Below are 16,496 nucleotides of genomic sequence, written 5' to 3' on the forward strand. Positions count from 1 at the left end.
AAAATAGCTATGGCATAAACAAGGGCTGTGCACTCCTCTGCACTTAGCAGTGAATAAACAATTCAAACGTTTTATAGAGAAAAACAATATTGCATTTCATTGACACACAAGTCAGACTTCAAAACCTTTATGAAATATAATAGTATTTATTTCTGCAAGAGAAATCCAAACATCACTGCAAATAAGGACTTCCAGGGTAAACTATCACACATTCATTTATACCAAGGGTCATAAATGACATTCTCCTGACTAAAGATTTCAAGCATCAGATGACCTGTGATCCTGTATCAACTGTACACACAAAAGTATCAGAGTCCTTCTCTTTAAGACTACTTACTGTTACTGTGTTAAGACACTACCAAGGCCAGTATTCCAGAGACCACAAAAGCCTGCATTTATATGTATAGCACATCTGTGATGTTGTAGTTATAGCAACCAAATTCCCAAATTGATCCAGCAACTGAACTCCCTCTCTGGAGAACGGTTTTGCTCTGTGCATCAGGTATCACAGAATGTGATTTAAAAAGGGAATGAGTGGTCTAAATAATGCAAAAAAAAAAAAAAAAATCATGTTATTTAATGGCTTCCCAGGATGAAGACGTTTCATACTGAAGCAGAAAGTATAACTAATATCCGGTGGGAGAACATTTTTAATATATCCCATTGTCACTATTTACACATTTTACTTTACTCCTTTAATTTAGAGACCAAGTATCTTATTTCAATTTTGAAACAGGATATATTTACATCAAGTGCAACTAAACCCTCCCTTTGATATTATCAACTCTAGTCAAACCAAGTTCACATTCATTTTATAATTTTCTCTGCTTTACTAGGAACTCTCTCCCAGTATTTTCTTAAAATCTTTAACATAAATCTTTGCCTTATATGTGTCATGGGATTACCAAGACTTGAATCAACTTTAGGTAGAACACATAGTAATTATAGATGATGTAAGAGCTGAAGAAGTGTGGCTAAGCTGGTGCAGAATGTGAGCGAGCACTGGCTGAAGAGGAATGATCTAGCAAAGAAAGATTCTTAACACACTACTAGAATGTGGAGGGAACGAAGGAGCAGGTGTAACAGACACTGCTAGTTTCCTGTTCCAATATCCACTCCCCTCTTTCTCCTTAGAAGGATATTTTTACATTATTATTTTTAGCAGGGCACATCACGCTGCAGAATAAAGGACTATATGTCCCAAAGTCCTGGGTAGCCTGAAGTGGCCATATGACTACATTCTGGACAATAGGATATAAATAGGAAAGTTGCTTCAAGGAATCTGACTTGGAGGGAAAAGGTAACTCTTTTGCTCTTCTGCTCCTGCTTCTAGCTTTCAGTGCAGACAGGATAGCTGGAGCCAGGCAGCCATCTGTGCTAAGAACTGACCTGGAAATGGAAGCCGTGTGCTAGCATAAGCAGAGAAGGAAGACAGAAGCCTGTAACCTTTTCACACCATGCAGCCACCAGTGCACCAGCCTGGAGCATCCACCACCATGGCTCTTTTACATGAGAAAAAAATTAGCCCCTGCTGTGTTTATGCAATTGTTTTATGCAACTAAAACTAACTGTAATGAACGCAGTAAGCAAACCTATATCCGGCAAGACACCGTTTGCCTTTTTCCATCTTCTGCACCCCTGCGCAGGTCAAACGGTATTGACTTCTCATGAGCCTCTCCCAAAACCCTTCTTCATCACCTCACAACCTCATTCTTTCCCCTGATTCTTCTTCTCCTCTATATCAGCCTGACATTAAATAAATTGTAGGTTATTGAAAAGTTTTTTTTTCTAAAAGGGAATACGTTATCATAGTATTGTGAAAACTTTCTTTAAGCAATTTTTTTAAAGGACAAATTAAAAGTATAAACCCAACAGGATCCAAAAAAACATTTATTAAATGCCTGCTATGTCCTAAGCGCTGGGGAAGCAAAGATGAATAATACAGCCTATGCCCTTAAAAATCTCCTAGAATGGATATGGAATGATTAATCCTGAAAGGAACGTAAGGGTAGACTTCCTAAAGAATTTCACAGGTGGGTGGGTGGAGGTGGGGGTACAGGTGTCAACAGCAAGGGGTACATCCCAGGAAGAGAGAACGGCCTGGGCAAAAGTGTATTTGGACCAGAGTGATCAGTAACCAGAGTAGGTATCTGGAGTGATGGAGGCTGAGACATACTTTGAGCTGCCCTGAATGTCTCACACTAAGGAACATGGATTTTACATTTGGCAGTGGGAAGTCATCTGAGTTCATTATGCAAAGGATCAACAAGAAAAATTCTGTGCTTTTTAACGATGATTGTGGTGGCACCATGAAAAAAGAACCAAAGGCACTGGGGGTGGGGGGGACCACTTTAAGAGAACAGGTGACATGTGAACAAGGCAACAGCAGTGGTGAGGGAGGCATCCGATTTGATAGATACTGTCATTTCTAACTCTGGAGTGTTATTTGCTTAAAAAATAATTTGTCAGGGGAGAGAGGACACAACAAAGACTCACAGAAATTTCTAGAGTAGGTGACAAGTAGTCTATTAAAGCCATTGGAGACAGGAAAAATAGGAGGTCAAGTAGCCTTGTAGGTGTTTGTTGCATTCCAGACACCTCCGACTCCAGTTGTGGGCTTCTGCAAAGGCCCTTCCTCCTCTTTCCTACATCACCTATACACCTCTCTCTCTATCTGATCATCTCCATCAACATACAAACACGCACTAGCATCTCCCAATTGTAAAGAAACAAATCCCTCTTGATTTCACTACAACTCCTAACCACCATCCCATCTCCTTGCTCCTCTTCACAATGAAATTTCCTGATATGATAAAATTTTCTCCTTCACTAGTTCTCACCTTCCCACTGTCTCCTCAACCAGCTCCACTACTCCACTGACGCTGGCTCTGTGAGGTTACCTGTGACTTCCATGTTGTTCAATCCAAAGGTCATGTCACTATTCTCACGTTATTGAATCTCCCTGCAGCACTGGACAAAATAACCCCTCTTCCTTCTCAAAGCATGGTTTTACCTCTTGGTTTTGATGACACACGAGCAGGATCTTTGGTTCAGCACCATATTCTAAGCAGGCACATGTGGGGCATTCAATAGGATTTGTAGGAGGAATGAATAAGACAGAAGTACAGGCCGGCACGGTGACTCATGCCTGTAATCCCAGAACTTTGGGAGGCCTAGGCAGGAGGATCATTTGAGCCCAGGAGTTGGAGACCATCCTGGGCAATGCAGCAAGACCCTGTCTCTACCAAAACAACTTTAAAAAGTATAATAATAGAAAGAATTGCAGGTGAGCAGTTTAGGACAGAAGTCAGGATAAAAGGGTTCATTAGTACTAATTAAGAATGAAGTTAAGGAATCTCTTGAAAATACATAATAACCTAACTTTTAGAAATCTGTTCTGATAATTTTGCTTATCACTTTTGATGATCCTCTTGGTAAACGATTCTTCTAAGACATGAAGTTGTAAAGACACTATTTCTTACAGTGAATAGGTTTTTATACATTAACATTTATAAAAGAATAATACATTCACCACTCGCTCGTGATAACTATCTGTTTATTGTAATTTCTTAACCTATAAGGTAGAATGGTTCCAAAGACTCAATACAGGTATGTCAAGTTGTAAAACCTGCTGCTGGTTTAGATGTGGGCTAAATAACTGCAGAAGACTGAGAGGAACACAGCCAAGTCCTAGAGGATGGATCGACACACAAGCATACACAGATACACATTTATGCACATATGTGTGTTTTAATCCAATTATACACTGCTATACATTTATGTTTATATGAATATAGAGATGAAATTAAAGATTTTTAAGTTAAAGTAAGTTTCTATGACTGCCTAACCAACTATTTCTATTAATTGACCAACTACAGGCCCCAGTCACCTGCTTTGGCAAAAACAATGTGATGATACAGGGTGATATGAGACAATGACTAAGATAAGCAGTCCTTACACAACTTACCAGCCCTTACTCTGCCACCAACCACTAACTTTAGGCCATTCCAAATACAAATTAAACAAAGTTCTACGGTATTATTCCTTTTAAAGGATACAAAAAAAACAAAAAGCCTCCTAATAATGCTGTTTACAAAGAAAACTTCTAAAAACCTTATGTCTTAATATCACTTCAATTAATACTACTGTAAGTAAGAGATCTTCCCATGGTGGGAGGGAAGTTACATAAGACCAATGGATTATTTTCAAAGCTCAATGAGGACAGTTTTAAGCTGATGCGTAGTTTTTTTTGTTTTTTGGTTTTTTTGACATTCCTTCTTCAATCACCATTCTTTTCCTTTAATGCTCAATATGCACTCCTACTGTTGTGATTTTGCCAATGCCTGAAGGTGAATTTTATTTTAATGCACAACTTCCACTAGAACTCCACTCCTCACTTCTTTTTATGGGTATGTTCAATATCCAATAAAGTCACCCTTCTGTAACATAACTCACTAGTGAGTAGTGTGTTTTGTTTTTAAGACAAGGTCTTGCTCTGTCACCCAGGCTAGAGTAAAGTGGCATCATCATAGCTTAATGCAGCCCCTAACGCCTGGATTCAAATAATCTTCCATCCTCAGCCTCCTGAGTAGCTGGGACTACAGGTGTGCACCACCACACACAGCTAATTTTTCATTATTATTATTTTTTGTAGAGACAGGGTCTCACTATTGCCCAGGCTGGCCTCAAACACCCGGCTTCAAGTGATCCTCCTGCCTTGGCCTCCCAAAATGCATGAGCCACCACACCTGGTCTAGTGAGCTGCTTGTTTTTGGTTTTGTTTGGTTTTTTTTTTCCTTTAAAAGGAATACTACTACTACTAAATAAAAATACTACTACTACTACTACTACTACTAAAAAATACTACTACTACTAAAAAAAAACTACTACTTTTTTTTTCCTTTAAAAGGAATAATACCATAGGACTTTAATTCGTATTTGGAATGGCCTAAAGTTAGTGGATGGTGGCAGAGTAAGGGCTGGTAAGTTGTCTAAGGACTGCTTATCTTCGGCATTGTCTCATATTGCCCGTTATTATCACATTATTTTTGCCAAAATGCCATACTACTTAAGACATCTCCAATAAAGCATCACACAACCTACAACAAATGGGTGCTCTTTCAAGAATATGATTTTCTAATCTTATATGATTCTTTATATGAAATAAGGAACATTTAAATTTGTCTTCATTCCCTACCACATAAATATAGAACGATTCAACCATTGTTTTACCCTCTTTCATTACTAAAAAGGCTATCAAGTTCTCAGAGTGATCAATTAACTTATCGTGTAGCACTGGCAAGCAGAAAGTAGGTCTGCGATTTTTAAACTCAAGTAGCTCATTGTTTGTCATATGAATCATAATGAGAATAGTATTTCAGCCTCTCAGAACTGATTAGTTAAATGTCTTGTTTCTCCACTTATTCTCATTATAGCTGCCAGCTCTAATTTAAAATGTGATTATTAAGAGTACCATAGCACAATTTTAATTTTTAAATTATGGATATATTTGGTATCAATGAAGAAGAAACACTAATTGTAAATGGACAGAGTCAACGTGGTGCAAATAAATGATGTGCACATTTCTTCCAACCTCCTGTCAATGTTGCTTGAGATCTAATTTACCAACGGTCCTGGCTTTCCGATCAAGTTATGCAGCTTTGTAAACTAGACCTCTCATTAATGCTACCATTACCAATGCTTTTGCAACTATTTCACTCCCTAAACTGCAAGTATATTCTAATAAATTGATCCTGTTCTTTTGCCTTCATTCACGCTGTCGGTTATGTTTGGATTACCGTCCCTCTATCCTATCTCTGTCCATCACTCACATTATCTATTATGTACAGATTTTCTTTCTGACCACTTCCCAACAAACTAATCACAAACTCAACTCAAAACTCACCTGCTTACAGGCCATGCTAGATTACCTCCCACATACATTAAAATACCCACATCCTTGAAATGATTTTGCATTTATGTGGTCTTTGCTACATCAATTTACAGATACTACCTGTTTAATGACATCTAGGCAACTTTTTCATGTTTCATGTACAACTGTCTCACCTCCCCAAGCAAAAATTAAGTTACACAATAGCAAGGGTAGACCATCCTGCATCCTTTGCATTCTTCAGGACTTAATGGAGACACCATACAGTGTGACTCAATGCAGGTTTCAATTACTGTATGAAGTAACATGGAAATATGACTCAAAATTTGAACTCTACCAAACCTATTTCCATCAACATGGAAAGGGCCTATGCACCAAACCTCAATTGTGATGGCATGTCACTATACAGCAGCTCCTACTGACAATACATTGCCAGTTATGGACATAATTTCTTTTTTGTTGTTTTTTTTTTTTTTTTGAGGTGGAGTTCACTCTGTTGCCCCAGCTACAGTGCCATGGCGTCAGCCTATCTCACTGCAACCTCAAACTCCCGGGCTCAACCAAGCCTTCTGCCTCAGCCTCCCGAGTAGCTGGGACTACAGGCTGTGCCACCATGCCAGGCTAATTTTTTCTACCTATTTTTAGTTGGCCAATTACTTCTTTCTATTTTTAGTAGAGATGGGGTCTCACTCTTGCTCAGGCTGGTTTCAAACTCCTGACCTTGAGTGATCCACCCGCCTTAGGATTACAGGCGTGAGCCACCGCGCCCAGCCTGGGCATAATTTCTTAACACAGTTGTAGTATACAGATTACTTTGCCTACTAAAAGTCCGCTGCCCAACATAACCTGTTAAGTTAGACCCTGAAGTCCACATATCAGAAGCCTTAGCCCTCTGTGTAGGTTTTTGTCCTAATCACTCTGGTTCCCAACCTTAATTAACAATCCTTCTCTTGGCATCTTCCAAATTCTCAGGTTTACCGCTAGACCGGGATTACCTTTTCCTTCAACCTTATAGTCCCTACCCTGACTACCACATAAATAGGAAGTAAAGAGACTGTTTACCAATTGCTCTGAGTAAAAGACACAGAAACTTGTAAACTATCAGAGCAATAAAGATGTTATTTATGATAAAATACGGTATACATCATTATTTATCTATTAAAAGGCCCTTTCTTTGAGACCTCTATGATAAAATTGATTGTATTAAGAAATTCTCAGCCAGGTGCAGTGGCAGATGCCTCTAATTCCAGCTACTTGGAAGGCTGAGGCAGGATATCACTAGAACCCAAGAGTTTGAAACCAGTCTGGGCAAAACAGCAAGACCTCATCTCAACAAAAAAAAAATCAGGTTCAGCATTTCAGTAGGAATGATTTTTCCTAGGATTGTGACCAACATAAATTCAAAGAAGAGTATCTCTGTATAACAGTAATGGTTCATGTCTTGAATATCTAGCATACTGTTTTTCTCTTCTTATAAATAAATTTTTAAATGACTGATACATAGAAAAATATTCTGAGACTTAACATAAAACCTAGGTAAATTATCTCCTTCTCTAACAAATAATCCAAACAAGATACAAGTTTAGAAACATGGTCTGAGCTGATCTTAAATATCTAAATTAGAATTCTCAGCCTTGCAAAGAAGCCACCAGTCAAAAGTAACATGATAATTCAAGTTATTATACTATGACATTACAAAATAGGCTTCAGCATTCATAGCATGGGGCAATTTTAGATGAAATGTTAAAATATATAACAATTTCTATTGCAGTGTTTTAAATACACTGACTTAGGTTATATTAGGACAATAAACATTAATGTTTTCCTATTCACTGTTTAGTATAAACCGAAGGTACATTAGAAAACCATTTCTAAATCTGCAACTTATAGGATAATTTTCCTCTATTGTTTCCAGCCCCACTGCTATTGCAAATGGTGCTTTTAAAAACATTAGGGAGGAAAAACTCCTTCCTCACCTTGCTACCCTATACCTGTCAATTATTTTAATAAATCAATCAACAGTGACTATGGATGCAAGCAGTACCTCATAAAGTTGTACAGCACACAACCTGCACAACATAGTGGCCACACCACTGCACTCATAGGTTTGGAAAAACACATGTAGTTTGCACTGTTTCTATATTCATCTATGGCAAATAGTCCCTCTGAGTCCACACATTATATTCCTAAATTACCTTTGCTTACAATCTTTCTGTTAATACAAAGAAACTGAATTCATTTTAAGTAAGACTGTAAGAAAAACATAAGTATAAATTGTACATTGCTTCAAGAATACAAATTGTACTTCAAATATGAGTTTAGTCCTATCTTAGGGCAACATTATATGTAACAACATAAAATACATGACATTAAGGCCACTTGTGCAAATAGCATGTTTCAAAACTTGACATGTTTCTAATAGATTTACAATAAAACTCACAAAAACAGCATTTATATTACTGAAATTGCTCGAAGTGGGGAAGAGTGAGCAAGCTGTCACAGTAATGTATGAAATCATAGGCTCTATAAACATTACAAATCTTACCAAAGAACAATATTCATGTTTGAACAAAGTACAGGTGTATATACCCAAACAGCCCTCATCTATCTAGAAAGATAACAAAAATGAAAAACAAAACTAGAAAAACCTAAGACGCTGACTTAAATGTCAACTGAGGACTTCAATAAAGCTAATGAAATATGGAAGCCAAATGACAGACTGTCTGCAATATATATTAACATATAAAACCCTTCTCACCTGATGAAATCAGATGTCAAAACAATTTCATGAGAATTAGTTAAAAACAAAAATGTTGTTCAAGATACTTTAATACTTTCAAATTGAATTACCTGTCATACTGAATAGGCACTGTCAAGAGAATGTTCAGTTTAATTATGTACACTGATAACTGATTTCCAGGTATACAAGATAAATACATGTTAAGTATGAAGAATCATCTGCAAACTAGTTATTCTATGAAACTGGACTGTTACTAATACCTAATCCATATAGAACCTCAATATTTTCTGGAATATGAATCACTAATGTCAACCTTTAGCATAGTAACAGTAGACTCTTTCTTATTAAAGCAATCTCAGAACAATTCCTAAGGCAACATCCCCAAAGGAAACAAACAACTTGAACAGCGCAAATGTCACCAGGTGCAACATGAAGGAACAACCTATATATAGTACTAGCTTGTCATTCAGTCTGAAACACCACTCCTTCCTTCATCCTATTAAAGTACTAACTTGCAAGCATTTGACATCTAGCCAGAGAAAGAGTAACTTATGTCATCTTTTAAAATAATTAGATGTAGAGTCCAATGTGCTCATGAAATAGGTCTGAACTGCAAGTCCTCTTTCTTCCAGAACAGCAGTTTTCTGAACATTAAGTTCCCTTTCCAGAAGTTAGAACAAGCTGTTACTTGACTAGTCGATGATGGCTGGTAGTCAAAGAAGACCATTACTGGCTTCTTCACTGCTCTAAGGCTTCAGTCTACGAAGTTAGTTTGTACAACAGATCTTGTTATCAAGATGGTGATAAGGTCATTAATCAGTGTTCTCTTTAAGATATATAAATTTCAAATCATATTCATTACAGCATTATTTATAATAAAAAATATTCAAAATTTACCATTTGCAATTATTAACTTAATTGTGGAAAGTTCAAATAACTGAATGCTAATAGGCATTCAAAGTTATAAAGACTAAACTCTTTTTATGAAGAGTTTTTAATATTATGAGAATGCATATAAATACATATATTTAACTTAAGATTCTAAATTGTATATAAAGCATGATCTTAAACATGTAGAAGACATACATATAAGGAAGTCTAGGAAAAAAACTAGAATATTAAAGAATGATTATCTTGAATGAGAGGATTTTAGATGATGTTTTCTCTTCTAGTTTTCAAAATTTACTTTTAATTACTTTTTGCATTAAAATTATATATAAAATTTTTAATAACAATATGCCAAGGCTTAAATAGTATTTGCCTACACTTTCTTCAAAGTTATAAAATAGAGTCAGACAGAACCTCCAAAAGGGACCAAATAGCAGGTCCTGTGTTTGAAGGAGTGGAAGAGTATTACTGTTCAATTCTCCATTCCTCCAGGAAACAAAATTCTTAGATCACAGGAGCTGGCTCACGGGGTCACTCTAGGCTTTCTAGGTAAACTCTTAAGAGGCATGGCCACCCACCATCCTATACTACCAGTTTCCTCATTTACAGCAGGCAAGTAATAATTATACCTATCTCAAAGGAGCGTTATAAAATTGAATGGTTTAATATATACAAAGCATTTAAAATGGTGCCTGGCAAATAGAAAACACTATAAAAGCCTTAGCTATTTTGTCATGACCATTTTATTGCCATTATTATTACTACTACTACTACAATTATTACTAATACTACTACCACCACCACCACCACCACCAATGCTATTATCATTACTATCACTATTGCAATTAAAAGAACAACAGGAAATAGAGCATCCCTCTTACATGGGACCATTTTCTAAAGACAGTAATATTTGCCAATTTGACCTCAAAGAAGTAGAAGGGCAAAGAGACATGAGACCTGCACCAGAGATTATTTTTAATCAGACGCAATGTGCCTCTGGCACTCCTCACTGGCATTCTGGCCACCAAAGGCCCATCCCATCCCCTTCTGCTGCCACACCCAGGCGAATGTTTCTCTTCATTTAGAGTGTAAAATGACCTCTCCCTGTCTCACTGACTCTGACTTTTTATAAAAATTTGTTCACATCTTTAAAATAGATTCTTAACATGACCCTGACTTATTTAGAACTATTTATCAAGAATATATTTGAATATTTTTCTAGAGGAGTTAAGTGACGGAAAGGGAGAAATCACTATACTTTAATAAATTTAGTCAATTTAAATAAGATGTTTAATAATTTAAAATAAAAATAGTTAAAATAGAAACTCTTTTGTCAAAATAAAAATATGTATTTGTGAAAAACACATACCAGGAAAAAATACCTACTGAAATTTGGCAGCTGACACTTTTGGGGAACCTAACTAAACATAGGCAGCCATGTATATAACAGATGAGCCCTAACCCTTTCTGGGCACAGCTGACTGCAATAGAGATGACACACACCTGCCCCAAGCTAGGCCAATCAGATGGTATCCTGAAAATCCAAAGAAAAGACAGAGACGCTACATTTGAATGGTGTAATCATTAGGGACATAAGATTGTAAGTCAATAGCACACACAAGCCAAAGTCATAGGGAGAAAGAAATTAACAGCCTTAGAAAGCAGGAAACCAATTCATAGACAAATGCAAAAATGAGAGACCATATGGTCCCAAGAAGCAAAAAAGTCAATGACAGTCCCTGGCTTTCCACTTCTAGCCCTGTGTGGTCTTAATAAACCTCCTTTGCCTCTCTTTAGATATTTATGAGTGTGCCTGTTATACTCTTAAACTCAGTTCCCCTTTACATAAGCCATTCTGAGGTCAATTTTATTCACAAACATGCCCTAAACAAAAGTAGACGTGATCATGTAACAAATGTATATGTCACCAGCATGTTTTCTGTTCTCACCCTTTGTTAATAAGATTGGAACAGTGTTTACAACATAAAATAGTTATTTCTTAAAGATTTATGTATTATATCAACATTCTAAAGTACTTCCTTGCTTTATACCAGTAAAGGAAGAAACAGGAAGAAAAAAGAATTTTGTAAAAGAACTTAATTCTCCAAAAGAATTTCAAGTTTCATAATCTATTATAGAATGTCTATACAATACCTGCTTCTTGGAAGAAACATGGATTCCTTAATGAACACGGAACCAGAGAGAAGGATATACCAGCAGGTCCCAATATCATCAGGACTGAAAAAAAAGGTAATAGAATCACATGGTTATCTATATCAACAACAAAAAAATCAAAACATATACAGTGCAAAATACAATACCCAGGTTACATTTAGAGTCATCAAGATCGATAGCATAAAACACATACATAAAAATGCCATTATTCAACTATTGGAATTATTTTTAAATTATATTTTACCCCTGAAATACACTAAAGTATTTATCAGTATACTTAAATGTTTTAAATGTTCCATAGCACTTACCATATCTGCCATTCCAAGTTTCGTTTTTTTAGTTAATTTTTTGAATCTTCCAACACATAATATGAAACAAAAAGTTGGTTCTTTGAAAAGATAAACAAAATCAATAAACCTCTAGCTAGATTAACCAGAAATAGAAACAACTCAAATAAGCTCAATCAGAAATGAAAATGGAGATATTTCAACTGATACCAAAGAAATACAAAATGTCATCTGTGAATACCATGAAAATCTCTATGCACATAAACTCGAAAACATAGAAGAAATGGACATATTCCTGGAGACACAAAACCTTCCAAGACTCAATCAGGAAGAAATCGAACTCCTGAACAGATCAATAATGACCAATGAGATTGAAGCAGCAATAAAAAAATCTTCCAACACAAAAAAATCCCCAGACCAGATGAATTCACAGCCAAATTTTATCAGACCTACAAAGAAGAGTTGTTACTTATATTGCAGAAATTATTATATTCCTTAATACTAAGAAGGAGGGAATCCTCCTCAGCTCATTCTACGAAGCCAGTGTCACACCTTGATACCAAAGCCAGGAAAGGACACAACCAATAAAAGAAAACTAGAGACCAATATCTCTTATGAATATAGTTGTAAAAATCCTTAGTAAAATACTAGCAAACCTAATTCAATAGCACATCAAAATAATAATCCACCAGGACCAAATGGCCTTCGTCCTAGGGATGCAAGGATGGTTCCACATATGTAAATCAATAAATGTGATTCACCACATAAACAGAAGCAAAAACAAAGATCATGTGATCATTTCAATAGATGCAGAAAAAGCATGTGACAAAATTCAGCACCCTTTCATGATAAAAACCCACAGAAAAAGCATTTGACAAAATTCAGCACCCTTTCATGATAAAAACCCTCAACGAACTTGGCATAGAAGGAACCTATCTCAAATTTATAAAAACCATATGACAAACCCACAGCCAGCATCGTAGTGAATGGGGAAAAGTTGAGCATTCCCACTATGAAATGGAACAAGAAAAGGATGCCCACTGTCACCACTTCTAGTCAACATACTGCTGTAAGTCCTAGCCAGAGCAATCAGGCAACAGAAGAAATTAAGTGTATCCAAATCAGGAAAGAAGAGCTCAAACCATTGTTTCTGGTTGACAATATGATTTTTTTGGGGTGGTGTCAGCCTTACTCACAGCAACCTCAAACTTCTGGGCCTGAGCACTTCTTTTGCCTCAGCCTCCCAAGTAGGGGACTACAGGCATTTGCCACCATGCCCAGCTAATTATTTCTATATATATATTTTAGTGGGCCAATTAATTTCTTTCTATTTTTAGTAGACACTGGGTCTCACTCTTGCTCAGGCTGGTTTCAAACTCCTGACCTTGAGCGATCTGCCCACCTCGGCCTCCCAGAGTGCTAGGATTACAGACATGAGTCACTGTGCCCGGCCTGACAATATAATCTTATTACCTAGAAAACCCCCAAAGATTCCACCAAGAGACTCCTGGAATTGATCAATAAATTCAGCAAAGTCTCAGGTTACGAAATCAATGTACACAACTCAGTAGCATTCCTCTACACCAATAAAACTCAAGCTGAGAGTCAAATCAAAGACTCAATATCATTCACAGCAGCTACCAACAACAACAACAACAACAACAAAAAACCTAGGGATATGCTTAACCCAGGAGGTGAAAGACCTCTACAAAAGACAACTACAAAACACTGATGATACAAATAAATGGAAAAACATATCATGCTCATGGATTGGTAAAATCAACATTGTTAAAATGTCCATGGTACCCAAAGTAATTTTCAGATTCAATGAAATCCTCATCAAAATACTGTCATATTTTGTTATATCAATATAAAGTTCTGTCATATTTCACAGAACTAGAAAAAATAATTCTATGCTTTGTTTGTAACCAGAAAAGAGCCTGAGTAGCCAAAGCAATCTTATGCAAAAGGACCAAATCTGCAGGCATCACATTACCAGACTTCAAACTGTAATACAAGGCTATAGTAAGCAAAACAGCATGGTATTGGCAAGAAAATAGAGACACAGACCAATGGAACAGAAAACCCAGACATAAAACCATCTGCATACAGTCAACTGCTCTTTGACAAAGGGGGAAAAGAACACCTATTTAATAAATGATGCCACGACAACTGTATAGCCACATGCAGAAGAGTGAAACAGGATCCATATCTCTCACCACTCACAAAAATTAATTCAAGACAGATAAAAGATTTAAATGTAAGCCATGAAACCATAAGAAAATGTAGAAGAAAATGTTAGAAAACTCTTCTAGATACATGCCTAGGCAAAGAATTTATGAAGAAGACCCCAATGGCAATCATGGCAACAACAAAAATAAATAAATGTGCTCTGATTAAATTAACAACTTCTGCACAGCCAAGGAAATAATCAACAGAACAAACAGACAACCTACTGAATGGGAGAAAATATTCACAAACTATACATCCAATAAAGGGCTAATAACCAGAATCTACAAAGAACTCAAGCAAATCAGCAAGGAAAAAAAAATCCAACCACCCCATTAAAAAGTAGGCAAAAGATGTGAATAGAAACTTTTCAAAAGAAGATAGATAAATGGCCAATAAACATATGAAAAAATGCTCAATGTCACTAATTATCTGGGAAATGCAAATTAAAATCACAATGACATATCATTTTACTCCAGTTACAATGGCTTTTATTAAATAGTTCAATAACAATGGATGTTGGTGTGGATGCAGAGAGAATGAAAGGCTTAACATTGTTGGTGGGACTGCAAATTAGTACAACCTCTATGGAAAACAATATGGAGACTCTTTCAAGAACTAAAACTACAATTTGATCCAGCAATCCCACTTCTGGGTATTTACTCAAAGAAAAGGAAGTCATTTCATCAGAAAGATACCTGCACTCAAATGTGTACTGCAGCACAATTCACAATTGCAAAGATGTGGAATCAACCCAAATGCCCATCAATTCATGAGTGGATTAACAAAATGTGGTATATGTATACCATGGAATACAACTCAGCCATGAAGAAGGATAGCTTAATGTTTTAGGCAACAATATGGATGTAACTGAAGACCATTATCCTAAGTGAAGTATCTAAAGAATGAAAAAGCAAACACCCCATGTGCTCATTATTAAATTGGAACTAACCGGTGAGTACACATGTGCATCGAGGGAAGTATAATTCAATGGAAATCGATCAGGGGGCGGGGGGAAGAGGGGACAGGTGAAAACCTACCTAGCGCATACAATGCACACTATCTGGATGATGGGCACATTAATACCCCTGACTCAAGCATTACAAAAGCAATCCTGGTAACCCAAAACATTTGTACCCCTGTAATAATTTGAAATAAAAATTAAAAGTTTTTACAAAAAAAAAGTCTGGAAAACTAATAAGTTAAAACCAGAATTTGTATAAATCAAAAGTGTTATGTGATAATAGATAATGCTTGCTATATGCAAAGTACTGTGCTAAGGAATGTAATGGATTACTTTATTTAATTTTTGCAATAACCATTTGATGTAGATAGTAGCATTATATCCGTAAGTGGTAAAACTAAAGGTTAGAAGGGTTAATTAGGGTGTGCTGTGTTACAAAGAAACATGTCAAGGGTAAAAACATTCCCTAAAGGAAAACGTAGCAAAAACAACAACAAAAAAATAGCGGTAAAAAAAAAATAACTTGCTGTAATCCTAGCTCTCTGGGAGGCCGAGGCAGGCAGATTGCTCAAGGTCAGGAGTTCAAAACCAGCCTTAGCAAGAGGGAGATCCCATCTCTACTATAAATAGACAGAAATAAATTGGCCAACTAATATATATAGAAAAAGTTAGCCAGGCATGGTGGCACATGCCTGTAGTTCCAGCTACTTGGGAGGCTGAGGCAGAAGGATTGCTTGAGCCCAGGAGTTTGAGGTTGCTGTGAGCTAGGCTGACGCCACGGCACTTACTCTAGCCTGGGCAACAAAGCAAGACTCTGTCTCAAAAAAAATAAAATAAAAAAATAACTTGAACCACACACGCACACACACAAATAATAATCTTGTACGTACAGTAGCAAAACTGGAAGATAAAGTCCCTGAAAGGCAACTGTTGGGTCAAAGGGTACATACACTGCAATTTTGATACATATTGTCAAATTGTCCTCCACAGGTAGTTAGCAATGCATATGCCTACCTACTTCCCCACAGCCTTACTAATAAAGTTTGTTACCATTTAACAAATGTTGAACAATTTTATGTTGAGGACTGTTCCAGGTGCTTAGAATACTTGAGGAAACAACAACAACACTAAAAGGGCCCTGCCTTCATGGAGATTATGTTCAAGTCTCATTGAGACGAGGACATCTGAGCAAAGCAGAAGAATCAGCTAAGTGGGTCCTGAAGGGATCAACATTCCCAGCAAAGGGCAGGGAGGATCAGGAGTGTGAGTGCAAAGTCCACAGGCTGACACTGCCTAGCAGGAAGCCAGAATGGCTGAAGCAGA

The 16,496-nt window shown here is 36.7% G+C and overlaps 1 protein-coding gene across 9 annotated transcripts in view; it reads right to left on the reverse strand.

The window, feature by feature from the left end:
• Positions 1 to 16,496, reverse strand: part of RAPGEF2 (Rap guanine nucleotide exchange factor 2) — a 241,484-nt gene that overhangs the window by 128,455 nt on the left and 96,533 nt on the right. For 8 of the 9 annotated variants that reach the window (XM_012735611.2, XM_012735606.2, XM_012735607.2 and 5 more), the window contains one exon: positions 11,673 to 11,756. In XM_012735611.2, the coding sequence (XP_012591065.1) occupies positions 11,673 to 11,756 (84 nt within the window). Of the gene's footprint in view, positions 1 to 337; positions 9,555 to 11,672; positions 11,757 to 16,496 lie in introns of those variants that run through there. The other variant, XM_076010556.1, reaches the window with a different exon arrangement.

Source organism: Microcebus murinus, chromosome 15 (genome assembly GCF_040939455.1).
Source record: "Microcebus murinus isolate Inina chromosome 15, M.murinus_Inina_mat1.0, whole genome shotgun sequence".
Taxonomy (NCBI): Eukaryota; Metazoa; Chordata; class Mammalia; order Primates; family Cheirogaleidae; genus Microcebus; species Microcebus murinus.